Here is a 26,127-nt window from a genome sequence, read left to right as displayed (position 1 = left end):
GAAAGTTCCATTCTTTCTTCAGGTGATCCCCTAAGAACTTCTTATTTTATTTTTTTAATCTCTGAAGGAGACATAAGATCCAGTAAACAAAAAAGGGGACCATCTCTTCTACTGACAGGCTAACAGAACCTGAAACTAGGCAGACCAAATACAGAAAAGGTGAACTTCGTAAACTGTGATTACACAGTCCATTGTCTTTATTCACATAAGAAGCTATTCCATGTGCTTGGGCTTTGATGATTATATTGGAAACCATAAGCCATCATTTTAATTTTTTTTTCAATGAACTCCTGAATGTCATAACAGGCGGAACATTTTGAGATATTTGCCATGAAAAACAGGCCAGGAACAACAGAAAAAGCAATACTCTTCAGCAAAAGAAGAATATTACATCTCTCCTCCTCCATATGACATTCCATTTATGATTTTCAAGAAGACGAGACAGTAAGGTTTTATAACACCATCACCTTGAGTTTTAGAACTCCACTGTACCATTCAGACAGGAGAAGATTCAAAATCAAAAAACTTTTAAAAACATTTCAAAGTCTGTTTGCTCAGTTCACTTTTCACTGCAAGGCAAAAGTAGTCAACTTGAAAAAACCTATACCTGTGGCCTCATTCTTGGATTCCATCTGACGTAGTAATTTACCCACAGTTCCAAATGACTCAGACTGGCAACTGGGTACAGGACATGGTTTTCATAGTTCACATAGAAAGGATTAGTAAATTCATCTAGTTGACTGTTAATGTAGGACCACAAAGAGACCGTCTTTGTACTTATTTCCTGAATAAATAAAAAGAATTGTATTTTAATATACAGTAGAATTCAAGAGTTATGATGAACACAGTACGGATGAAGGTTATTCAAACTCTAAAAAGTTTGTAACACTGAACAAAACATTACAATTATTTTTTCAAAAGTTCACAACAGAACATTGAGCTAATATAGCTTTGAAACTTTACAACATAGAAGAAAAATGCTACTTTTCCTTCAATTTTGAAGTAGTTTACTGTGAACAAAGTACTATGCTGTAGTTGCCTTTAAAAAAAAAAGCTTTGTTTCTGCTGCTGCCTGCTTGTGTACTTCCTGTTCCAAATGAGGTGTCTGGTGACAGGTCAGTTTGTAACTCTGAGGTTCTGAGTTACGTAAGTCAGAAGTTTTTACACTTTAGCATAGTAGTATTCATATGCTCCCAGAACTATTTGATGCACAATATTTATTATTAAAAACACATTGGTTTAATTTGTTGAGATTTAGCAGCCCTGAAATACAATTTCTTTGTTACCCTTAGGGAAACTTTATCCAAAAATCCAGATCAGGAAGTGTGGTAACTGGGCAGGAGAGCTAGTAGCCACTTTATTTACAATTAACACAGCAAGTGCTCAGTAACTTCCAGAATCCATGTCACTCAACAGCTATAAGACTTAAATATAGTTGCTCTTTTGTCTTGTGGGAAAATGGCGGTTAAGGAGCAGAATGGAGACTTTAGTATATTTGGGAGCTATGTTGCTTTTTGAGCAGATTAATGTTACACTGCTTAAAACCTTGAATGGTAACCCTAACTGGTCATGTCCATAGTATCCATATCCACTGACCAAGCCAAAATTTGACAATATTAAATTAGACAGAAATCGGTGAAGAGATGAATGTTTTATTTGGAACAAAAGGAACAGTATTTGAGGAAAATGAGCATCATCTATATTTTCCACTGTCTACTTACAGCCTCCAGTTTCAGCTATAGCTGCATTTTTAAAAATTATATAATAAAAAAATTGCAACAAACCCATTAAATCAAAAATTCAAATTCTGAAACCTTATCAGCTTTGTCTTGTAATTTTATACTACTTCAAAACTATAAAGCATCTGTTCCTACTACAGCTGTGTGTTAAATTGCTTTTTTTTTTTTTTTAAGGGGGCTGCATCCAATTATCCATTTGTGAAAGAAAGCTGCCTGGTAATCACATACTTACTGAGAATGTGTTATTTAGCTCCATCTTGTGGTGTATGCATGCCATTTGTTTTGCTAGATAAGTCAATCAAGACAGAAAAACACAAAAGCTAAATGTAAACACTAAGGGATGGCTAATTATTTTACTGAAAGCATGAACAGAGATGGAGAAGAGAAGACCAACCACAAACATACATTTCAAGCTTATTAATAAACACTCGGAGACTAAATGAAGCACAGTATAGAAAAGTGATGGGTGGCCTGAGGGCCGCATATGGTTCATTGGGGTTCTGTGTGTGGCCCATGCGACATTTTATTTGCCATTGCTTAAACACAGGGTTGCCAAATTCTGTTAGTTTTTTGTCTGCATAGTGTATTTCCTCTGGTATTAAGAAAAGTACTATGCCAATGCAGTTAGCAAAACTATCCTGTCCCAAGACACTGTCTTGGTTACAGCAATCTTGTGTCCCACTGAGATGGAGGGCCACTCATGCAGCCCAATCATCAGCCTAGGTTGCCCCACACTGAAGATGAAAGGAGCTTCATAGTGCTAGTATTTACTTCATCAGTACTAAAATGTTTTAAATTCTCTCCCATCCTTCAGCCGTATGTTCCATTATCAAAAATTAAATCCTGCCTCATATGCTCTCCCAGTCTGCAGTGCATTGGTAACGTCACATCAACCATAGAACTCCTCTAGACAAGAGCAAGGGAATTTAGGGAAGAAGTGTTTTAGAGATTTGTGTGGGCCAGCACATCACCTGGAACAGCCGGTGGGAAAGTGCAAAGCTTAATGTAATTAGACAATGGCTTTAACTCAGCCATGTTATAGGATAACCCTTGGTTTGGTTATTAGGATATATGGAACATATTCCTCATATAGCTATAACATTAAAATCATTTCCAGGTAAGCTCGAGAGACTAAGATGACAATAAATTCCACTAAAACAGAGATTCAAATTTTCTTCTGTCTCACGCTCTAAGCACTTCTGAATGAAATCTAAATGTCAAATAAGCAAGCATAGAACTTACCTCTTTCAATCGCTCTTGTTCACAGTTGTTTAAAAAAGTTCCAAAGAGACAACTATACAGGTGATCCAAAATGGTGATCAAAAACAGTTCATTGAATTCAAAGGCAGCAGGAAACTTTAAGAAAAATAGATTTTAGGGATTAAAGCTATTTCAAACTTTTGTTATCCACCAGAAAAAGAAGCAACCTTGTAAATAAGATAACCAAGAAATTCACAAAGGTGATTTATTTTTGAAAAGTGGCTTTATATCTATTGACAATCTTAAGAAAACTAAGAACATTTGATAATCTCCATTTCTGATGACACTTTACGAATATTCCTATGTAAGCAAGTATTATACCCATAGATCAAACATGTAAAATGAGACATAAGCATGGCGTGATCACCTAACTTTAACAGTATTACCAAGCAAAAGGACCAAAAAGCCCTGATTGGCAGTGTCCTGCAAACACTGCGTCAAATTATTATTTGGTTATGGAATGCCATCTTAAAAAATGCTTATGGCATTTAAGAGCTTTATTTACTAAACTAATGTACAATGAACTGAATAGCGAAGATTATTGCATATGCAATGTGTTGAATAATAAATATATACTTAAAACACTTTCTTCCCATTCTACCCAGTTTGTATTTCCCCCCACTTCTGCCAAGTATCCTCTAATCCATTTTCCTTTTTCATATTGGTATGTAAATCCCTCGAGGTCCCTTCCAGCCACATAATACTATGATTCTATAATTTTGTATCTCTGTGCAGAGTGTAGATTAACTACAAAATCTGTTACCCACTATACCTTAGCTGAGAGGACTAACCTGGCAATTGTGACTGCAAATGAATTAAATGACCACCCCAGACCCACCCATCCCACCCCTTCAGAAAAGATGACGACATTCTCATAGAAGAAAAACTATACTTATTTTGAAAGTGAAGAGTTGAATGACAAGGACCATCTAGGTGTCTAAATGACAGAAGGCTTTACATTTTAAAGGCAAAACATTTCTGAAATGAAATCAAGATCCCAGTTCCATAACCACAATGGCTATGTCTACACTAGAATGATCTGTTGACAGTTGTTTCTGTTGGAAGATATCTTCCAACAAAACTTCTGTCAACAGATCACGGTCAGACTGCCACGCAGCTTAAAAGAATGATCCACTCTGTCGACAGAGCATGGCTGGGCAGTCCAGCTGGTCTCTCAACCCAGCCAACCAGAAGCACAGCAGACAGGGCTGCCAGTGTCCTGGAAGCCCTGACTGTCAACAGACGGCCACCCAAAACGTCCAGACTGGCTTTCTGTCAACAGAATCTGTTGACAGAGGCATTCTGCTTCATGGGGGAGCTGCAGAACACTGCTGACAGAAGTGCTGTGTTCTACCAATTTACTGTCAACAGAACGCCTTGGGAATGTGGACACTCCACCAGCTCTGTCTACAAAGACATAGCCAATAGTAGGGCTGTGTTATGAAGAAAATATCAACACAAACTTTAAAAAGTTCAAGTAAAGTGGCCTGGAAAAACAGGGATGAATAACATACATGAGTTCTTGAACTCACCCAATTTCCACCTTCCTGTAACAGCAAGAGACACAGACAAAGATAGTGTTGAAAAGTTCAAAGTGAGATACAGAAACAGCTTTCCAGACAAAGCATCCCCTGGAGGGATTCTCTTGAACTGAAAGCATTTAATGAGCCTTGTCACATAAGGGTTCAAAGCTGTGGTGGGGCTATACTAATCATCTGAATACTGACATGGAAGCTAGTAAAATCCAGTGAAGCATATTCAAAATTCCACACGTCACGGATGGCACTGTGACTAAATTATTTATACAGCTATAGTACTACTGAAACCCTTTCTTTGGGTAGAACTCCATGTCTACTAGGAAGCTGATGTACCTAAACTGCAAAGCTGTGGTGTCCAATCAGTTATGCTTAGCTGTGGTTGCTGCTACAGCGAACAAGCCACATTATTCTGAAAATATGTTTATTGTTCAAGCCAGCTATCCACACTCAACCGGTCAAAGAGTCACATGTGGTTAGTGGCTAGTATGTTAGACACCATGGCTGTAAAAGCTTCTACTACTGTTGCTGAAAAATCATTGACCTAAAAAATTTGTCCTCTCAAGTTCCAAGTTCATTAGGGTCTGCTTGAAGAATCAGATGGAAAAATTCCCCAACTGAAAATTTAATTTCCCATCAATTCACTCATTCTGAGAAAATATCCAGTTCATTAGAATCTGTCATCTGGTGCTGCTGGACTTCAAATACTTCAGTGACTGAAATAAATAATGAAGAAAGCTGCAAGACATTTCTCAGTATAAGGTGACTGATGATGCTGAATTGAAGTTGATCCCAAAGCACAAAAAAGACACTTGCTGTTAAATGTTGTGATTAATAGGCCTGTCCTGCACTAGAGTAATATTTTAAGCTGGAACACTAACCAATTTAGTTCTCACTCTCCTAGTAATGGATTGAGACAATCTACTTGAGCACAGTATGTCCCAAGAGAGAACATTGTTAAGATTAATGAAAAGTGCATCTCTGGCTTGAGACAAGTCCTGGTTGTTACCACACAGAGAAACATTATCTTCATGCCCACTTGAACGTATTTTGCTTATAGCTGAATATTAGATGTGGCATGATATTGCCAGAACTGCAGCGATTTCAAGCAGATTTACAGACTACTTCATGGTATAACTGGTTTAATCTCCCTTGAGCTACTATGGATTACAGAATGGCACAGTATTTGATACAGTCTCGCATGATATCCTTATCAATAAACTAGGCTAATACAACTTAGATGGGGCTGCTATAAGGTGGGTGCAAAACTGGCGGGATAACCATACTCAAAGAGTAGTTATCAATGGTTCGCAATCCTACTGGAAAGGTATAACAAGTGGGGTTCCACAGGGGTCTGTCTTGGGACTGGTTCTGTTCAATATCTTCATCAACGATTTAGATATTGGAATAGAAAGTACACTTATTAAGTTTGCAGATGATACCAAGCTAGGAGGGGTTGCAACTGCTTTGGAGGATATGGTCAAAATTCAAAATGATCTGGAGAAATGGTCTGAGGTAAACAGGATGAAGTTTAATAAAGACAAAGGCAAAGAGCTCCACTTAGGAAGGAGCAATCAGTTTCAACCATACAGAATGGGAAGCGACTGTTTAGGAAAGAGTATGGCAGAAAGTGATCTAGGAGTTATAGTGGACCACAAGCTAAACACAAGTCAACAGTGTTGCAAAAAAAGCAAACATGACTCTGGGATGCATTAACAGGTGTGTTGTGAGCATGACATGAGAAGTCATTCTTCTGCTCTACTCTGTGCTGGTTAGGCCTCAGTTGGAGTATTGTGTCCAGTTCTGGGCACCGCATTTCAAGAAAGATGTGGAGAAATTGAAGAGGATCCAGAAAAGAGCAACAAGAATGATCAAAGGCCTAGAGAACATGACCAATGAAGGAAGGCTGAAAGAATTGGGCTTGTTTAGTTTGGAAAAAAGAGAAGACTGAAGGGGAACATGATAGTGGTTTTCAGGTATCTAATAGGGTGTCATAAGGAGGAGGGAGAAAACTCATTCTTCTTGGCCTCTAAGGATAGAGCAAGAAGCAATGGGCTCAAACTGCAGCAAGAGATGTTTAGGTTGGACATTAGGAAAAAGCTCCTACCTGTCAGGGTGGTCAAACACTGGAATAAATTGCCTAGGAAGGCTGTGGAATCTCCATCTCTGGAGATATTTAGGAATAGGTTAGATAAATGTCTATAAGGGATGGTCTAGACAGTACTTGGTCCTGTCATGAGTGTAGGAGGCTGGACTCGATGACCTCTCAAGGTCCCTTCCAGTCCTAGTATTCTATGATTCCATGATTTCCAGTTTAAGGCTTGTGTCAGTCATGATTATTAGAATCACTCAAAGCAGCAGATCTTATCTGGGGGCTGAATGTATGTTTCAGGGGTCTGCCAAGCAAAGCTGGTGTTAGACTTGCTAGAGCCCAGGGCTGGAGTCCAGGAGCTCCACAGACCCATGGGGGATGACGCTATCATTTCTCTGAAGTTCTACATTCCTCTATGTCTATGTCATCAAAGCTAGGAAAACCCAGGAAAAATGTATAGCTGCTATGGACTAAGCTACTCAGGAATTCATATCTTATTCAAAAATCAGAAATTCTCTCGCCACACCAAAAGTGCATGTTTCAAAAACATACATGTGCTACAATGCACTAGAAAGGAAAAATGTGTAAGACCATTTTATGAATGTGTTCATTTTTGATTGTTAAAGACAATCTTATGTTCTTATGTTCTTAATATTTTTTTCAATGTCGTAGGTGTTCAGGAACTTCAGAACTCAGTCTCAATTCAGATTTTGTGCAGATGTAGATTTGTAAACCCACTGCACACTTCTTTTACTAGAAGGAAACAAATAGCTTATAATAAAAAATAGGAAGCACCAACGGAGAACACAAAAACAGAGAAGGCTGTTCTGAATTAACTGTCTCCCTTAAGGGTTTTTGTTCCTTCCAGATGTTTAACATGGAGGGGGTTTTGTTTCTTGTTTTTTCTGTTTGGTAGTTACTCTTGACTTTCCTCGGAGGCAGACACAAAGTTTTAAATATTTTCCCAACCATTAATAGCATATTAATACCAAAATACACATGTACACAAGGAGTGGGAAATTCTCCAGCAGGAAATTTTAACACAATATTTTATGAAACTTTGATGCCAGTGATTTTAGGAGAAATCTTTTGAAAAAGGTAAGCAGGATTGGAATGGAAGGCTTGGGGAAAAAGGGCTACCACCATAGAAACCTCTTAATTCCACTTTAATCTCCCTTCCTCCCTCCAAAAAATCATATGTTGCAGAAACTGGTCTTGCAGGAACAGTTTCTTTGTAGAGCATTGTTAAAAGAGGAAGGTGAGGAAAATATCTGATAATGCTTCAGGAGTCAAACATTTTACATTTACTTGGAAGCAAGGTTTCAGTTTGGCCAATTTGACTTAGAAGCCCATCAAGCGCAGGAGTAAGGAAGAATGGATAATGCTACAAGAGAGCCTATCATCATCATCAATAACTGTGGGCTCAGTGCCCATTAGTGTCTGGTACCCCTTTCACTATTCCTTTCCATCTTTCCCTGTCCTGTGAGGAGTAGCTTAGTTTCTGTAGACCAGCTCTGCACCAGTCTACTTTATTTCCCATGAAACCCTGAGGAAAACTTGGCTTACAATGGATCTTCAAAATAAGACATCTGTAAAACTTTTGAGGAGCTTAACATTTTAACATTCTAAGTGCTGACCCCTTTAAAAAGGATCTTTTCCCAGCTGCGATGTAAGGCTAAGAGTGGAAGAAGGAAAGCATACTTGAGCAGGTAAGTACTGGAATATATGTAAATTAGGAAACTATGTCATACACACTAACTATGCAAGTATGTTTTTGAGGCAACTAGAAAAGTGGGTCCTCTCTGATTCATAATCAGATTATTTGTGCCATTTTCAAAACACAGACAAACAATCTCTTATGAGAATACACTGACTGCACTGGTGAACCAGCAATAAAGGTATTTTGCCCTATTACTTCTCACTCATTTAATCAAAGAATTCTGAGAACGATTTTCTTCTAGAATCTTGCTACTTTCCCTGAACTCTCAGGGTAGGCTACTCTGCATGTTTATTTAACTATTTTAAGAAAATCTAAGTTACGAATTTGCCATCACTCCTTATTTTAGGTAGGTTAAAAACAACTTAGTAAAAGGCATTTTACTTGACACTAGTTTTTATTTTAGCCACAGTTTACAGAACCACATCTCTGTTTATTAATAAACGGAATGCTCAGCTCTGATATAATATAGAGGATCACATCTGTTTCTAACCACTGAACAAACTAAACTTTAAGTGGAACAGGTTCAAAAAAGCAAGATCCACTAATCTTATTTATATTTTCAATTTATTTGCACAAATGCACCTTAAACAGTCTATTCAGAACACAAAGAAATGCCTGACCACTGGCTTCACATCAGTATTTCTCCTTCCAGAATATGCATTAGATTAAACAAAGTTACTATTCCTCAACCAAAATTTAGAGTTATGCACACTTAAGGAAAATATGGTCTCCTGTATGGATTAGCATTTCAATAAAAAGGTTAAAGACATCAGCATGAACTTCCTATTACATATTCTTACCTGTTTTGTCATTTGCCAAACACAATCAAGAAACTGAAGGAAAATGGGAGACCTATCGGCGTCGGCATGGTCACCATCTCCATGGCCTACTCGCTGAAAAACAGAATAGGTGATATTTTCATTTCAATCAAGTCAAATTTAAAGCAGTAACCCGTAAATTACATAAGTTCTGCAAATATCTTAGGCAGGTTGTCAAAAAGGATTGTGACCATCTTTAGTTTTCCTCAACCTAATTCTATCCTTCCTGTAACAAAAAAACCCCACCTGAATACATTCAGAGATCAGAGCCATCCCATCTATAGGACGAGGCAGGGCAGCCACCCCAGGCAGCACACTTTTGGGAGTCCCATGGTGGCCATCCCACGCATCCTTTGAACAGAAGAGTGGGGAGGATTACCTGGGGTCAGGGCCATGGGCTGCATGTCGTGGTAGCTGAGGCAGCAGCAGGAGGGGGTCGCCTTCCCCCTGCACTCACTACGCAGGCGGCTGGAATGACAGCCCACTCTGCTCCACCATCCTCATGGCCCACTGTGCCAAGCTTCAGCTGGGAGGACAATGGACTGGAGCTCAATACTGCTCCTGCCACCCATGTGGTGAGTGGCGTGGGTGAGGCAACTCCCTTCTGCTGCTACCATGGCCACATGCAACCCCCAGCTCCAGATAATCCACCAGCTCCATGGCTTGGGGAGGGTATAAAGAGGTGGGATAGTAGTGAAGCAGGGAGGGCCAGAGGCTTGTCCCAGGTCCCATGCCTGGGGCACTGCTGGCGGGGGGGTTGCCCAAGGCCCTGCCCTTGCCTCGGGGCAGCCCTGTCATAATACAATTCTGTAGCCTGTCAGAATAGAAAGAGCACCCAATCCACTAAAGTCACACATTTTCCAATGGTCTGAGTGACATTAAATTTATAGTTAAAGGTGACATCCCACAAACCATAATTACATGTTACTCTTTCAGTTCAGAGGCCCATACAGAGCACTACTTCTTTCCCTGTGAAGTGCAATGACAGTGGTGATTTTCACCTATACGGTGACCATAGCGATCTCCTTTTCATTTCCCCCAGGTAAAATCTCTTCAGGTAAGTTTTTCACCGTGCTCTGCAATTTCTGTCTTCTAGCATTGGCTTCAAACTCTGTTCCTCTTATAAACTTTATATTAATACATACTTGTCTCATATATTTCACACACAGCATTTGCACATCAACAGAAAACCAGTCATATTTCTCTTTCTGCACAAACTTCAGAAACTTTATTTTTAAAATGGAAAACACAGTGACAAGCTATGTGATGTGCTGTTCCCCGCCCCCAAAAAAAAAAGGAACTTTGCAGCATATGAATTTGTATTAATTCTGACAACTTACCATTGCAAACCTATGTCCGAAACTTATCCACTCTTTTTCTATAAGAACTTCAAACCCTTTGATAGTCCTGTAATAGCTGTCCAACATGAGCATGGCTAAAGAGGTAAGCTGGGCAGTGCGATCCCAGCCATCACTGCAGTGTACAACAACTGATGTTTTACCAGATTCAATTCTATCAGCAATTCTGACTGCTCCAGCAAGAAGCATCTTTTTGAAAAAAGAAAGTAACATGTTAAAATGTTGCAAACCAATTCTCTGTAATAAAGACTTGTTATCCTATTCAGTCTTCAAATAATATATTTTAACATGAAAATCCAAACTCAATTATGTGACCAAAAACACTCTAAATTAACATTAGAATCTCGTGAAAATCTGTATCAAAGAATCTGTATCAATATTCACACATACTGTAGACCAGCAGTTCCCAACCTTTTCTAGATGGGGACCCATTTTGACAAATTCAGGAAGATTTTGTGACCCAAGGCCATTCAAAACTGGAGTGGGTGGGGGCAGGTTCTCCCCTGGGAAAAATGCACACACTCACCGGCTTAAACCCTTCTCAGCCCCCAACCCCCACCCGCCCCGACCTCCACGCTTAAACCTGTCTAGGGTTGCCAGATTTTTGGAAAACTTATGTGAGACAGGCAGTCCCAGCGATGGGATCCCCATCCAGGGTTGCGTGTCCCGCATAAGATTTCCAAAAAACATGGGAGGTGGAGGGAAGCACTGGCAGCCCTGCAGCTGGGAGCCCGCTGGAGCATGGAGCCCTGGCCAGCTCGCAGCCCCTGCCACCTGCCATCCCCAGGCTTAAACTCCTCTCAGCCTCCCCTGTCCCCCATGCTTCATGCGAGTTCCACGTGCTGCTACTGCCCTCTGCTGCTCCTTCACTAGGCCACTGCTGCTGCCTCTTCTGCACGGCTACCCCTAGCCCTCCTACTCCTTTCCCACACCTGTAGTGTGGGCAGTTCCCTGCCCTGCTGAACTGAAATGGGACTCAATTTAATTGGTTTAATGGCCAGGTCTCTCCTGCTGGCCGTTAAGCCAATTACATTGAGTTTCATTTCAGCACAGCAAGGCAGGGCAGGGACTGCGAGCCAGACAACTGAGAGATGTGGCTCAGAGCCACCCAGTCTGCGATCCTTACGAAATCTAATCGCAACCCATGTTTGGGTCCCGACCCACAGGTTGGGAATCCGTGCTGTGGACTATTCAGTAGGAAGCTTCCTCAGAAGATTACAGAATACGATCAAACATTTTAATAGATTCATTTCTCCTGCAAACTATCATCTTTCTTCCTTTGCATTCACTTTTAACCAGTAAATAAGGGGGGAAGGGGAGTGCAGCTAATCAAACCTATAGCAGTTTGCTGGGCACCTCAGACAAGAAAAGGTATATACTTGTTTGCTGACCACTTGCCCCAATTTGTTGGGGGATGGAATACTCATGGGGCTTGTCTAACTACCACTTTCCTTCGAAGGAAGGATGGTAATTAGGGTGTTGGGAGTTTACTAGTGAAGTGCTGCTGTGCATAGGAAGTACTTCATTAAGCAAATTCCTTCCCCTCCTCCCCCCGCCCCGCAGCAACTTCAAAGTTTAAAACATCGAAGTACTGGCACGTGTCTAGCCGCAGCACACCCACCAGTACTTTGAAGTGCTGGGGCAACTTCGCAGTCCCCTTACTCCTCAACATTTTGAGGACAAAGGGGACTTCAAAGTTGCCCCGGCACTTCGAAGTACTGGCACATGGGCTGTGGCTAGATGCGTACCGGTACCTCGAAGTTTAAAACTTTGAAGTTGCTGCAGGGCGGGGGGGTGGCATTTGCTTAATAAAGTGCTGCCTATGCATGGCAGTACTTCATAAGTAAACTCCCAACACCCTAATTACCATCCTTCCTTCGAAGGAAGGTGGTAGTGTAGACACAGCCATGATGTTCATATAGGGAACAGACTTGTCTAGTAATAACTTGGTTCAGAAGTCAACTCTTGAGCATTACACTAATTTTGTTTGATGAAAAATTGAATTTCCTCAGTCATGCTTGGTAGCTCTTCAGTTTTTTAATTTGGCATATTTTCTCCGGCACAGACTTGTCTCTACCATGTGATTATTGATGACAATGACAACTACGTGAGAAGCAGAGAGAACTAGGACAGTTGAAAGGGCTCTAGACTAGACTCTGACATCAGCAAAGCCAACTCTGACATCAGTTAAGGCAATGTAATAAAACATTTGACATCCTCCTATTCCAAGGCATGCAAAGACATTTTTAAAGCTGGAAAACCTGCACCCACTCAAGCAACTGTCCTTTCACAGGACACAATCTTGAAAGCCATTCAGGCATCAGAGACAAAGCTACAAAGACTTAGCTCTTTTATGGTTGATCTGCAGTAGTTACACCTTCAGTTTAATATAAAAGCTTGTATTAGTAAATTACACAGCTTACAATTTGGGTTGGTTAGGCCTAAAGCTATCATATCTTTATTAACAGGTTTCAGAGACAGCCCTGTTGGTCTGTTTCAGCAAAAACAAGGAGTCTGTGTGGTGGCACCTTGCAGATTGACAATTTTATTATGGCATGAATTGCAATTCACTTCATCAGATGTGTAAAGGGAAAGAAAAATAGGTCATAGGGATACAGTGATGGGGGAGGGACAGCTCAGTGGTCTGAGCATTGGCCTGCTAAACCCAGGGTTGTGAGCTCAGCCCTTGAGGGGGCCATTTAGGGATCTAGAGCAAATGGATTTTTTTTTTTTGGAAAAAAAAAAAAAAGGAGGGGATGGTGCTTGGTCCTGCTACAAGTGCAGGGGACTGGACTCAATGACCTCCCAAGGTCCCTTCCAGCTCTACGAGAGGTGTATCTCCACATCAGAGCTAATTCAATCAGGTGGGATGGGGATAAGAAAGTGAGAATACCTACTGGGGAAAATTATTTATGGTAAATGAACAAGCCATTCCTGTTCCCTATTCAGACCCACTGAGATGGTGTCAAATTTACAACCGAATCCCAGTTGAGCAGTTTTCAGGCTGTAGCCTGCTTTTGAAGAGTTTTTGTTCATTTTTTTTTTCTTTTGCTTGAGGATGGCAACTTTCAAGTCTGTAACTGTGTGTCCAGAGAAACTAAAATGTTCTCCCACTGGTTTTTGTGTAGTAACAGAGAGGAAGCCGTGCTAGTCTGTACACTATCAAAACAAAAAGCAGTCAAGTAGCACTTTAAAGACTAGCAAAACGGTTTATTAGGTGAGCTTTCGTCGGACAGACCCACTTCTTCAGACCATAGCCAGACCAGAACGGCACCTGGCTATGGTCTGAAGAAGTGGGTCTGTCCCACAAAAGCTCACCTAATAAACCATTTTGCTAGTCTTTAAAGTGCTACTTGACTGCTTTTTGTTTTGTTTTTTGTGTGTTACCATTCTTGATGTCTGATTTGTGTCCACTTATTGTGTTGCATAGAAACAGTCTGGTCTGTCCAACATTCATGGCATAGGGGCACTGCTGGCACATGTATCACATTAGCAGACATGCAGGTGAACAGGACCCTAATGTATGGCTGATACGGTTAAGTCCTATGATGGTGTCACCAGAGTAAATGTGTGGACAGAGCTGGCAAGGTGGTTTGTTGAAGGGATTATATAACAGGTTTACTCTTTCTGTTGTGGAGTGTGCATCTGGTGGGGAGTATACCTTTGAGGTGGGAGGCTGTCTGTGAGCAAGGAATGGCCTGCCTCCCAAAGTTGGCGAGAGCAAGGGATCGACCATCATGTAAGTTAGGATGTACATCGCTGAAGATGTGCTGGAGTGTTTTTAGCTCAGAGGCTGAAGATACGGCTGCAGTGTTATAACAGCTTGTCTACACTGAACTGCTGAAGCTGCTCCACTAGGGCAATGATGGGGAACCTCCAGCTAATGGTCTGGATCCAGACTATGGCTTTTCCAGATCTGGACCCCAAGGCTTGGGTCCCCCTCCACAGGATCCAGCTCACAGGGGGGTAGAGCATTTCAAGCCTTGCACCTCACAGGCTAGATTAGGCAAGACGGGTCTGGCTCAAGACTGCGGACTCTGCCAGGGTTTGGGAAGAGGGAAGCAGCTCCGGGCGCCGATGCCACTCTCTGCTGTTCCCCCAAGGCAGAGGAAGGGAAAGGGACCAGCAGCAGCCTCAACAGCACTGCCCAGAGGCTTCTTACTGCTGCTCTGATTGGCCAGAACTCCAGCCAATCAGAGCAGTGGAGGGTGGTACGTGGGAGCTAAGCGGGGGGGTGCAGAGCCATGAGTGTCCGGAGTGAGTAGGTAAGTGCACCCCCATCACCCAGACCTCATGGCCCTGAACTGTTCCTGCACCCTCTCCCATCCAAACCCCCACTCCCACCACCTTCCTGCACTCTCCCTTCCACACCCTGCTCAGGCCCTCTCCCTCAAAGACCCCTCACCCCCACCCTGATCCCTCCTTTCCAGACCCCACACCCCAAACCACCCTGCACCCTTCCTTCCACCTAGACCCACACCCCCAGCCTGCTTCTGTACCCCTTCCCTTGTTCAGACTCCCACCACACTCCCACACACCCCTCCCATCCAGGTCCTCCACCTGCAACCTGCTCCTGTATGCCCCCTCCCACCCAGATTCCCTGCCCCCAGCTCACTCCTGCCCAGATCACCCATCTCCAGCCCACCCCCTACCCAGATCCCAAAACCCTGGCTATTTTTGTTTCTCACTTGTGTGGCTGCCAACTGATTTGTCTCCAGGTCCCCAGCCAGAAAAAAGGTTCCCTACCCCTTCACTACAGCACTTTACGTGTAGCTCTGATCAAAATCTTTTACAATTAAACTGCAGCTTCAGCTACAAGCGCCAAATAAGTTGAAAAATTGTGAGCATCATCCACACACACACACAACTAAATACTTGTCAACTACCACAATAATTTTCATTGGTCTGAAAATTTTCAGGACACTAATTCTAATTATGAAATTGAGATATCCATCCTATTCAAGCAGAGAGCTCTCACAGAAATTAATGCAAGAAATATGATTACCTGTTCCACTACATGTTCTTTTTTTAAACAGACAGTAAAATTTAAGCCCCCAAATTTGTAAATTTGGACTGAAGAAAAAAGGCTATTAAATTGTTAATATTTAGCATTTTAACAGGACTGGAAGATTTAAACTAAATAAGGAAGTTAAGCTCTGCTCAAAATAGTAAATGTTTTACATTTTTGCTCCCTCTGCTGGCTCTTCTGTAGCAGCCAAGCTAAACTGCAAGAGCTAAAATGATATGAATAATTTTGTGCCCAAGCCAAAGATGCTTTACAGGATTTTCTTGATGTTGAATAAAGCAAATTCCACATTAAATGCCAATCCATCAATATTTACCACCAAAAAGGAGGGAAAATAGTAGATAAATCATCTATTTTAAAGCTTCTTAGAGGTTAATAAACAAATAGTAAAATTAAACATGATAATGACTTATTTTAATGCAGTGTTAAATAATAAAAGCAGACTGTAATGCATATGGTAACAGGGAACAATCTGTCTCCTACTGACATCAGGCCTACTGAAATACGCATGCCTACAAATGCCTCTAAAGGCACAGGAGAATGAGGAAGGCTGCCACATTTAAAAATGAGGTCCCTCTGGCAGTTATGCAAGTGGAATTTGAATTTCCAATGGCAGTTTTCCAAATAACAAGGATAATCCTAGTACCATGGCCAACATTCACATTCTCGAGAAAACTTAAGTGCTGTCCAGTGTGACCCCACACTATCAAGACTTAACTGATTACTTCCTAATACAGTAGTGCCTCAATTTGCGAAAGGATTGCATTCCCACACACCCTGTCGTGACTCGAATTTTGCTTAAGTCGGGGTGCGGCTTTTTCCCTGGAGGAACACATGTTCTGCAGATGGGGAAGCAGCAGGAGCACCTGGAGCTCCTTTTGAAAGGTAAGTCTAGGGGTTGGGGGGGCAGTTGGAGAGGGTTAAGCCTGGCCGTGGGTTGGGGGCAGGGGGCTAAGCCTGGGATGGGTTAGGGCTGCAAGGGGGCAGGGGAGTGAAGATGAGCTGGAGCTGTGCGGGGCGGGGGTGGGGGCGGTTAAACCGGGGTGAGGGGCATTGAGCTACAGCCGTGCATGTGGGGAAGGTTTGAACCAGGGCTGGGGAGTTGAGCTGGAGCTGCGCACAGAGGGGTTCAGCCAAGGCCACACGTGAGGGAGGGTGAGCTGGAGCCAGAGCCGGGCGCGGGGTTGGGTGGGGGAAGAGCCAGAGACCTGCACAAGTGGTGAGTGGGGCTGGAGGGGGACACTGTACTGGGGCTGGGTGAAGCAAGATTTTGAGTTGCGCTTAACTCACGTTAATTCAAGTTAAGAACAACTTGAAATTGTGCATTTTGAGGGTTTACTATATTTACAGTAGACTGTCTAATTCGAAATGTTGTGTTAAAAAAAAAAAAGCAACCTTGTAAAGAAGGGTCCTCTTTAGGATTATCCTGAACAAAGACATGATAAACACAGCAAAGGGATTTCTAGTGCTATCTACTGAAATTCAAGTGAACATATTGCTTTAAAAAGGAAAAAAAAATTCAACGTCTTTAACATCTATAGTCTCTTACCCGTATGTATTCCAACCAGTGTGTTGAATCCACATTGGACAACCACCGTGCCTCATCAATTGCAGGATAAACTATTTCTTTCAGCTTCCGCAGTGATTCTCTAATCACATGTATGTTGTGTATTTCCAAAAAGATCAACTCAGCGTTTGGATAGGCACTTTCACTTTCATATCCTCCAACTTTTTCCTATCGTTCAAAATTTTAAAAGAGTACAGGAATTTCTGATAAGGTTCTGACGGTTATTTTTGCCTTCTACAGAGCTTTAGAGGTTGTTACTTTAGAACAAATGAAAATACATCTCAAGAAAAACAAAAATGGATGTTTAATTACTCCCACAAGCTGTGAGTCGAAAATGGGCAGGCTCGCTGACAGGGTAGAGGAAGAAAGGAAGCAGCTCCCACAGAGCCCAGTGATTTGCAAGGGCCCAGGGCTCCCAGCCACCATCATTGCTACCCCAGAAATGGCAGCAGCCAGAGTCCCAAGCCCTTTAAATTACCACTGGAACGTTGTGTGGCACACATTGGGTGGTTCTCAGGGCTGGCAGGCAGAGGCGGGTGGATGACCCACTGAGAGCTGGCTACCTCAACCCCACCCCTTCCAGCCCAGGCCCCTCCACATCCTCCCAAAGCTCTGCCTCTCCTGGGAACCTGGAAGCCACCCCACCCCATTCTTCCCCAGGGCCCCAGCAAGTCTGTCAGGATGTATCACTTGATAATTGCCTGTTCTGTTCATTCCTCTGACGCACCTGGCTAAAGTTGGTTTGGACTACTACGTTCCTTCTCTAACCCCTATTTATTGTTATGTACATTATTTCAGTGCAGTTACTTCAATAATTGGTGCCATATACATAAGAAACTGATCTGGGGGACTCTGTTTTCCCCCCAGTCCTCCCACCATAGTCATTACCAACATAGCTTTACTTTCTACAGCTTTCTTCTATGTGAAGAACTGACTAAAACCTGTACCTCAAACTGTAAGAAACTCAGCTGATTGAACTCCAAGACCACAACAGTACGTCTTCAATATGCTACTGTCTCAAGAGAAGGATTCTCTTATAAAACAGGACAAGGAGTTAGGAACCAATATATTCAAATCTTAGCTCTGACAACACTTGTGACCACAAGCAAGTCAATTACTCTGACTCAGTGTCTACCCAACCTTAAACTGGGGATAGCAATAATTCACAGGGCTGTTGCAACACTTAGGCTATGTCTACACTAGCCAAGAACTTCCAAATGGCCATTTCCCATCTGCACATAGGAATAAGGGGACTTCGAAGTAGGCGGGGTCCTTTTGAAAAGGAGTCCCGTCTGGACGAGCCGCGCGGCGGCGAGGTGCGTCAATTTCGAAGTGCCACGGCCGCCTGCTTGCTAATGAGGCACTGAATATGTATTTCAGCGCTTCATTAGTAAACTTCAAAACGGCCATTTGCATGGCCATTTCAAAGTTTTTGTCTAGTGTAGACACGGCCTTAGTTAATGCTGATAGAAAGCTTTGATACTATCAGAGTGCTTCCATTTATATTACTTTATTGTGGGAATTGAACTTTTATGGAAAATATAAGGATAAAGTTTATTTCTCAGTCATGGGCAAGTGATCTTCACTTTAACAATTATGACAATCTACCTTGTTTGTAACAGCAGCACTGTTTTGCCTGGCATCAAAGATGATAAGTTTATGGGACTGTGCATTGGCATCCATTATCGTCTGTAAGTATTTTTCATCTTCTTTACAACGTTTGTCATTCGGGCCTACTAGTGGCTGGCTGCAGCGCGTTATAGTTGCCTGGCTCTCGGGGTGAATCCAGGATAACACCTGCATTTTAAAAATGTTAGTCTCAAGAATTTCATTGACTTTCGTTACAGCAGCTGGTCAATCCTGCTGACCCCATGGTGCAACTTCCCAGTGGGAGAGAGAATGTGAATTTCAATAAGAATAACTCAAACCACATATATTCAAAAGAGGGATGATATAAAAATAGGATATTAACCCCATGCTGTAACAGACATGGTATCACTGTTACCAAATTTAGTTAGCTTGAAATGTGAAGTAGATCTAAACAACTATGACTGTATTCTCTGTAGCATTCAGTATAGCTTTCACTTTCTGCATACTTTCTATTGGTTTAAGTACAGTAAGAGAAGCGGTGGCAGGAGATACACACACACACACACACCTCAAAGAACTGTAAGGGACCGCAGGTGGTCATCTAGTCTACTCCCCTACCCTCTTAGGCCAAGCACCACCCCTTATTTATTGATAAATCTACTGTGTGCACGATGGTCCCCTCAAGGATTGAGCTCACAACCCCAGGCTTAGCCAGCCAATGCTCAAACCACTGAGCTACGAAGGCCAAGCTACTTACATATGGAGATCTGTGCCACTAAGCATGGACGTCTCTCACTCCTTCCTAGGAAGAACTACTGAAAGATGACTCATCCCTTATAGACATTACCAACACTTTCACTGGTTACTGGGTTCTTAGAAGACATTTGGGGTAAATTAGATCTAAATAACAGCACAGAACACTGAGAGCCAGGACTAGTGGCTATAAATAAACTTTATGGGACCACGTGAAACCTGGCCACACCCACATCATGTTAAAATCACTCTCTTTCCCCTTCCTGGTTTTGCCATTTCTTCTCTAAATTAGCTTTCGCCAGGCACAGGCAGCAAGTTATATGGGCCTGCGATGCTCCAGCACCAGGCACATTTCTGGCCCAGGGCTAGGTTACATCAAAACTTGCTGTCTGCCTGCACTCCCTGCCTTCTCCCCCACACCACTGCGTGCTCCCCCACATGCTTCTTCAGCCTTGTTTGCCACTCAGAGGCAATTTAAAATGCCTGGGGAGGTCCCCTCCTGCCACCAGCAGCAGAGTTAATGTGGCTTCTAGCCACTCGCTCTCCTTGGCTGTCGACACATGCATCCCTGAAATAAACTATCTTCATTTACGTTTTAAAAATTTCCCACAGATCCAAAGCCAGTAACTATTTCCATACATTTCACACTCTCTCACAAAAAACGGAGACAGATATTTGTCTCAGAAGCCTTTAAAAACCATCATGGTATTTTGGATCATCACTTCTAAAATATATTACAAATACAGGCTGAACCTGCCTAATCAGGAACTCTCTCATCTGACAACATTCGCAATCTGGCATAATTTTAGTTAGCCAGACAACCACTTATTATGGGTGTGGCCAAGTTTCACATGGTCCCATAAAGTTTGTTCATAGCCACTAGTTCTGGCTCTCAGTGTTCTGTGCTGTTGTTTAGAGCTAATTTACCCATCAATGTCTTCTAAGAGCCCACTAAGCAGTGAAAGTGTTGGTAATGTGCTAGATAATACGGACCTCCCATGGTCCAGCACATTCTCTCATCCAGCACCAGTCAGGTGCCAAGGGTACTGGATGAGAGAGGTTCAACCTGTACATTTTTCCTTCCTGCAGAAGGTACACTGAAAATACAGAGAGAATTCATTATGAATTACAGAAACCTTACTTACTGGAATTCTGCCTTTTGCTCTAAATGCTGCCACTTTGGAAAGGTCCTCATCCTTCACGCTGGTTGGCACAACAAGGACAGCAGGATATGTATCACAAAGTTCATAGGTGCTGTTAATTTTGGATATTTTCCAACTCTCATTGGGCAAGCCCTGTGTAGAGGTAAAATATTTATCCAATTTTTTAAAAGACAGATCTTTATAGGTCTGTGTTATATCGTGATGCCAAAAATTATCTATTACATATTTTCAAAGAAAAACTTATCCACATTGTTCTGTACAGCATTTCAAAGGCCATGTAAGAAGCACTGCTCAGTATTTTGGTTAAAGATATAGGGCAGTATGAATACTTAAAGCCTCTATTTAATTTAAAAACCAGCAGTCATTTAGGTGGGTTTGCACTAACATGAAAAAAATGGGCCTATAAATCAATCCAAACAAATTATACAAGGAAATTAATGGATGAAAGCATGTAAATTGTTAGATTATTCCTCTCTGTAATTTATATTCATATCGTTTTTAAAGGAGCAGACTATATTTTTCAGAACTGGGTGCTTAAAATTAAGTCTCCAAATGTGGATTTAGTCCCTGTATAAAAGCAGAGAGACGTTCCCAAGTACTGAGCACCTGTAATCCCAATTGATTTCACCAGGATTTGGCATGGGGGTAGCTTCACACCACTGAAAATTAGCTGACTTGCATGTAGGAGTCTAAATATAGGCTTAAGAGAGTAAGTTCAGCTACTCAGGTTTGCAAATTGTTAGTGAACATATCTGGAAAAAAAAACAAAAAACAGACAGACAGCTAAATTCGAAGACTATCAAAATAAAATTAAAAAGGTAATTACTTGAATAACCTACCTGTCGCTTATATTCTGCCATTGGATCATAAACTTTCCAGCCATTAACAGGAAATTTTTCTTTATAGCTGAATGCAAAAAGTGGCTGAAAGCAAGAATGTAAAAACACTTAGCCATTTAGTAAACTAGAAATCCTGTAAACATGGTGAGCCCTGAAAATGAAAACCACAAATACTGATTCAAGTAGTTTCCAAAAGACAAAACCTTGTATCAACATTTGTTCTATAGTAGTGCCTAGAGGCCCCAAAGATTGGGTCTCCCTGTGGTATGAACAGTTCTAACACAAAAGAAAGACAGCTCCTTCTCCAAAGAGACTACTGTCTAAACTGACAAGACACACAAAGGAAACAGGGATAAAATGACTAGTTCACGGTTACATGGGTGAGCAGCAAGGCCATGAAAAAAATTCAAGTCCCCTAACTCTCAGTTCAGTGCCATATCCATTGGATGATACTGAATTTCCATTCTATTGCTAAAGCTAACAAGGCAGCTTGCTCCCAGTTATAGCTGAGTTATCCAGGCAGTGTATTTAGGAAAGAACTATGACCTGGATGCACAAGAGGAATTAGGTATTGCATGCTGAGCATCACACTGCCAAACATTTAGGCACCTAGAAAATTAGGCACTTCACAAAGCCTGATTTATGTGCCCACACGCACTACACAATGAATGAGCCGAGAAATGCACCTGAAAATAGGTCTGGAATAAAAGTCCCACAGAATGAGTATGATTGGCCCATGTTTGCTGACGTGGGCTATGAGCCTGAGGTTTGGGCTATGGAACTAAAAACTGCAATGTGGACACTAAGGCTTGATGGGCAGCCTGTATACTGAAACCCTGCAAGAGGAGTGGATCTCGGAATTCGGGCTCCATCCCAAGAGTATCTATACTGACATTTTTAGCCTTGCAGCCCAAGTCTGTGAGCCTGACTGAACTGTCCTGGGCTCTGAAACTTGGTGCATTTGTTTATTATGTTCGTAATTTCTGTGAAGATGTACTTTTAGGCTGCAATTCACAAAAGCTAGCCCAACAGGAAGGTCACTACCTAAGCTAGCCAATGGGAGATACCAAATAGAGTTTGTGTGTCCCTCTCACAATAATACGTGCCTAAGTCCAGGTTGTAGGGAAGCACCTCTCTCTCCTAGCAAGTCATAGTCATGAATTCTCTTCAGAATTTGCAAGAAGCTCTGGTGGCAGGAGGATGGTAACAATTGGGCAATGGGGTATTCTAACATGGAGCTCTTTTAGTCTCTCCAGTTAAAAATGTTCCACTCTGGATAAATAATTAAAGAGTCATTGGTGCAGTAGGACTGGATCCTGGGTCTCCCAGCAACCTATGAGTCACTCATCTTTGCGTGCACTTGCTCTGTCCAGAATGACTAATAATTATCCAGAGTACAAGAGGAGAGAGACTGAATACAACCCACATACCAGTGGTTAGAGCTCTGCCCTGGGAAGCTGGTAAAGCCCCGTTTAAATCTCTTTTCTCGTTCAGACAGAATGGGGACTTGAACAAGGAGTCTCCCACCTCCCAGCTGTTTTGTCTGAACTCAGAGGGCATATACTGGATCAGGTACCACACAAGACTTAGGTGGCCAAATATCTATTTCTCCAGTTTGTGAACATCTGAGGCTTAAACAAGAGATGAGACACATGCTGTCCAGAGAGAGGCAGTAATGTCCATGCCCAGAGGCAGAAACATAGATGTTTGGGGACTGAATGAGATTAAGCACCTATAGTGTTCAGTGGGCTTTTTGTGCATCACAATGGTCACCAAACAGGGACTTCAGCACCTAACTCCTTTACCCATCATTCTGAAATTCCCCAATTATTTATTACAGACAAATGCTTAAAATGAAAGTCAACAAATCCTGACCTCCATCAGCACAAACAGATTCAACTAACGATGTCAGGGCTATGTGTGTGCAACACAAAATAAATCTGTTTGGAATAAAAGATGCCCACTTCCATATAAAATGAGGGCCTTATGTTGAAACCAATGACGTCGTCATTTTCATTGCTAGCAACACCCGATTCTCAGGTCTATAAATTACTGAAATAAAGACATCTAGCCAGAGTAATTTGAAAGCTCCATGATATCGAGAATCAACAATTTAATGCATTTGTTAAGCACTATTTTCTTGTTTCCTACACTTTTAAGAAGACAAACGGAGGCAGGCAGTCCTCTCCTCATTTTAGTACTTACCAGCCCATTAGAAAGAGGAAATGCCTGAGTTACAAGGTTTTCAAATATCTCCAGTCTGCTCTGTTCTTCCTGTTTATAGGCAAACCGCACATTTCTCATATCCTGTCAGAAGATAAGTCAAACTCTCTCTTATACTTTAGTAAATTAAAAAAAAAAACAAAAAAAACCAGAAGCAATTACAAAGCTGACTGAAACCAAACACAAGTTACTGATATTAAAGCACATCACATTTCCTAACTCTCCCAGTCATTAATAAAATTCTGTTCTAAAATGAGCCTATTGGGAACATCAGGAGGGTCTCAATATGCCAGTGAAGCAGGCTTTATTATACCATAGAATTCACCAATGGAATGAAATATTTCTTGCAGGTTTACCATCCAAATTCCAGCCCAACCCAGAATGCTTATGAGATCAAATAGGACAACAGCACAAGGCATTTTGGTTGCAGGTTCCCTTAAGACAAAAAAGAAATCAACACAACTGAACAGCAATAGACAGGCATCCACTATATTTCTTAAGAATTAATTCCGTACCTTGCAAACAATTTCTATGCCACAGGAGTTGTCTCCATGGCTCTGTACGCCAATCTTTTCAACTCTGCTTATTACTCCCAGAGGAACGTCAAGAACAAAATGTGGATCCTGCAATTTAGATTAAAAATAAGATGAAAATAGTTTTAATGACAGTAAAAAGCATACACATTCTAGTACAATTCATGTCAAATTCTGTGTTCTACTAGTCTTCTATCATTCCTTTAGAACTGACTGCTGTGGAACTTTACATTTAACTTAAACTAGTTTGTCATCTTCTGAAAACATACTTCAGCAAACAAGAGATTCTATCTGGAAGAAATATGCACTTTGATCTTAAAGTCTCACCCTCTCAACATTTTTGAAATACATTTTGAAGTCCGTCACTGTCAGTGTACCACTGACTGCTCCCATAAATGGACAGATATACATGACATCTTTAGCTGGAAAAAGACAGAAATAAAAGTTTGATTTTATTATTGCAGATATTCATGGTGTAAGAAGTTCCTAATAGAAAAAAAATATGTAAGAAACCTCCTACAGTTCCAGATTCCTAGAGATCTTTTGAGACTTTCATATGACATTATTTCAAAGCTAATACAACTGACCTTCTACTCATCAAATTTTCATTTGAAAGAAAAAGTCCTCTGCATTTTTAAAAGGGTACTTCACAAAGAGAATGATCAAATTCCTCAGTTCTAAGCAATATGTGCTAATCTCCACCATAAACCAGCCTAAGAGAATGGTGATGTGACATTAAACATTACTCCTTACTGGTGCTATACAGAACAGTTTTGTGGGAAGTGTATGAAATGGCATACGAATATTTTATGTAATATGGAATGGGGAACCTGCTTGTTGCCTAAGTTGCTAATTTGTTATGCCTTACTGTTAAGAAAACCAGAGTGGCTTGGAATAGTAGCTGTGTCCAGTAACTATTCACATGTGAACTCTGTGCACATTTCATTTACTTCAAATCAGAATTTGAGGAGCCCCAAAAATGTTCACATTGCAAAAATACCAGCTGCCCCATATTTATCACTCTTCTTCTGATACCCACAAGAGTGAACAGCATTTTCTGCCATTGGTGCACCATATTAGTCAGATGCAAAGCCTTGTATGGCAAGCTAAAGCTCAAGGAACCTGCTCAATTATTATTTCTGAGCAAAAATTATGTCCAAATCTGGGGTTTGCATACCCTTTAAAAATAATTTCTACATTTCAGTAGAATATACAGTGACCATTTGGTAACCTGGTTTCACATAACTGCACCACTAGTACCAAAGAAAACACTCCAAGATCAAACTGTCTTGCTTCACAAAAACTAAACCTAAGGCCTTCTATTTTGTACATACCTAATACAGTGGTAACAGAGAGTAAGCCGTGCTAGTCTATTTTTGTTCTAATACAGTGGGTTTACATACAGCTATGAGATTTCCAAAGATAATTTCAGGTTTGGAAGCAGTTTGAAAAATCTGGCTTTAACACTGTATCCAATCAGAAACCTTGATAGTAGAATGACAGACTGTGCGTCTTTTGCCTCTATACAATCTCCATTCTGTTAGTCACTAATCTGTGGTCCCTACAAAACATTTACTTACATACTAACTCAACCACAGAACTTTCCATAGCAGGTCATCTGACTGAAAAAAGATCCAATTAAACTTGGAGAGTAAGCACTTCAATTTCATTTTCCTTCCTGACTAACTCCTGGAGAGCTTGAATTTATGACCTCTGGGAAAATTTTGAGCACAGATGCATCCTCCCCTACCCGACCTTGCTAATTTGTCTATGTTGATCAGATGCTTGCTGAAACAAAATGCCACATACATGAGTTTGTGCTACGTTGAAATGATATACTTTCAACACATTTGGATTCGAATAACTTCGAAAATCTACAGCAAATTTGATAATTCAAGGCATCATTATAAA

At 41.4% G+C, this 26,127-nt stretch overlaps 1 protein-coding gene across 5 annotated transcripts in view; it reads right to left on the bottom strand.

The window, feature by feature from the left end:
- Window positions 1-26,127, bottom strand: part of MTMR1 (myotubularin related protein 1) — a 68,471-nt gene that overhangs the window by 21,155 nt on the left and 21,189 nt on the right. For 3 of the 5 annotated variants that reach the window (XM_075007402.1, XM_075007403.1, XM_075007404.1), the window contains 11 exons: window positions 24,544-24,638; window positions 24,199-24,306; window positions 23,666-23,767; window positions 21,461-21,544; window positions 20,604-20,753; window positions 18,724-18,912; window positions 17,098-17,283; window positions 10,505-10,711; window positions 9,147-9,239; window positions 2,982-3,095; window positions 608-784 (listed from right to left, as the gene is read on the bottom strand). In XM_075007402.1, coding sequence (XP_074863503.1) covers window positions 608-784; window positions 2,982-3,095; window positions 9,147-9,239; window positions 10,505-10,711; window positions 17,098-17,283; window positions 18,724-18,912; window positions 20,604-20,753; window positions 21,461-21,544; window positions 23,666-23,767; window positions 24,199-24,306; window positions 24,544-24,638 — 1,505 coding nt within the window. Of the gene's footprint in view, window positions 1-607; window positions 785-1,975; window positions 2,025-2,981; window positions 3,096-9,146; window positions 9,240-10,504; window positions 10,712-17,097; window positions 17,284-18,723; window positions 18,913-20,603; window positions 20,754-21,460; window positions 21,545-23,665; window positions 23,768-24,198; window positions 24,307-24,543; window positions 24,639-26,127 lie in introns of those variants that run through there. The other 2 variants (XM_075007406.1, XM_075007405.1) reach the window with 2 other exon arrangements.

This window comes from Carettochelys insculpta, chromosome 13 (assembly GCF_033958435.1).
Source record: "Carettochelys insculpta isolate YL-2023 chromosome 13, ASM3395843v1, whole genome shotgun sequence".
Lineage (NCBI taxonomy): Eukaryota > Metazoa > Chordata > Testudines > Carettochelyidae > Carettochelys > Carettochelys insculpta.
The sequence above is the reverse complement of the archived record's forward strand: the minus strand, read 5'-3'. Positions and strand labels throughout refer to the sequence as shown.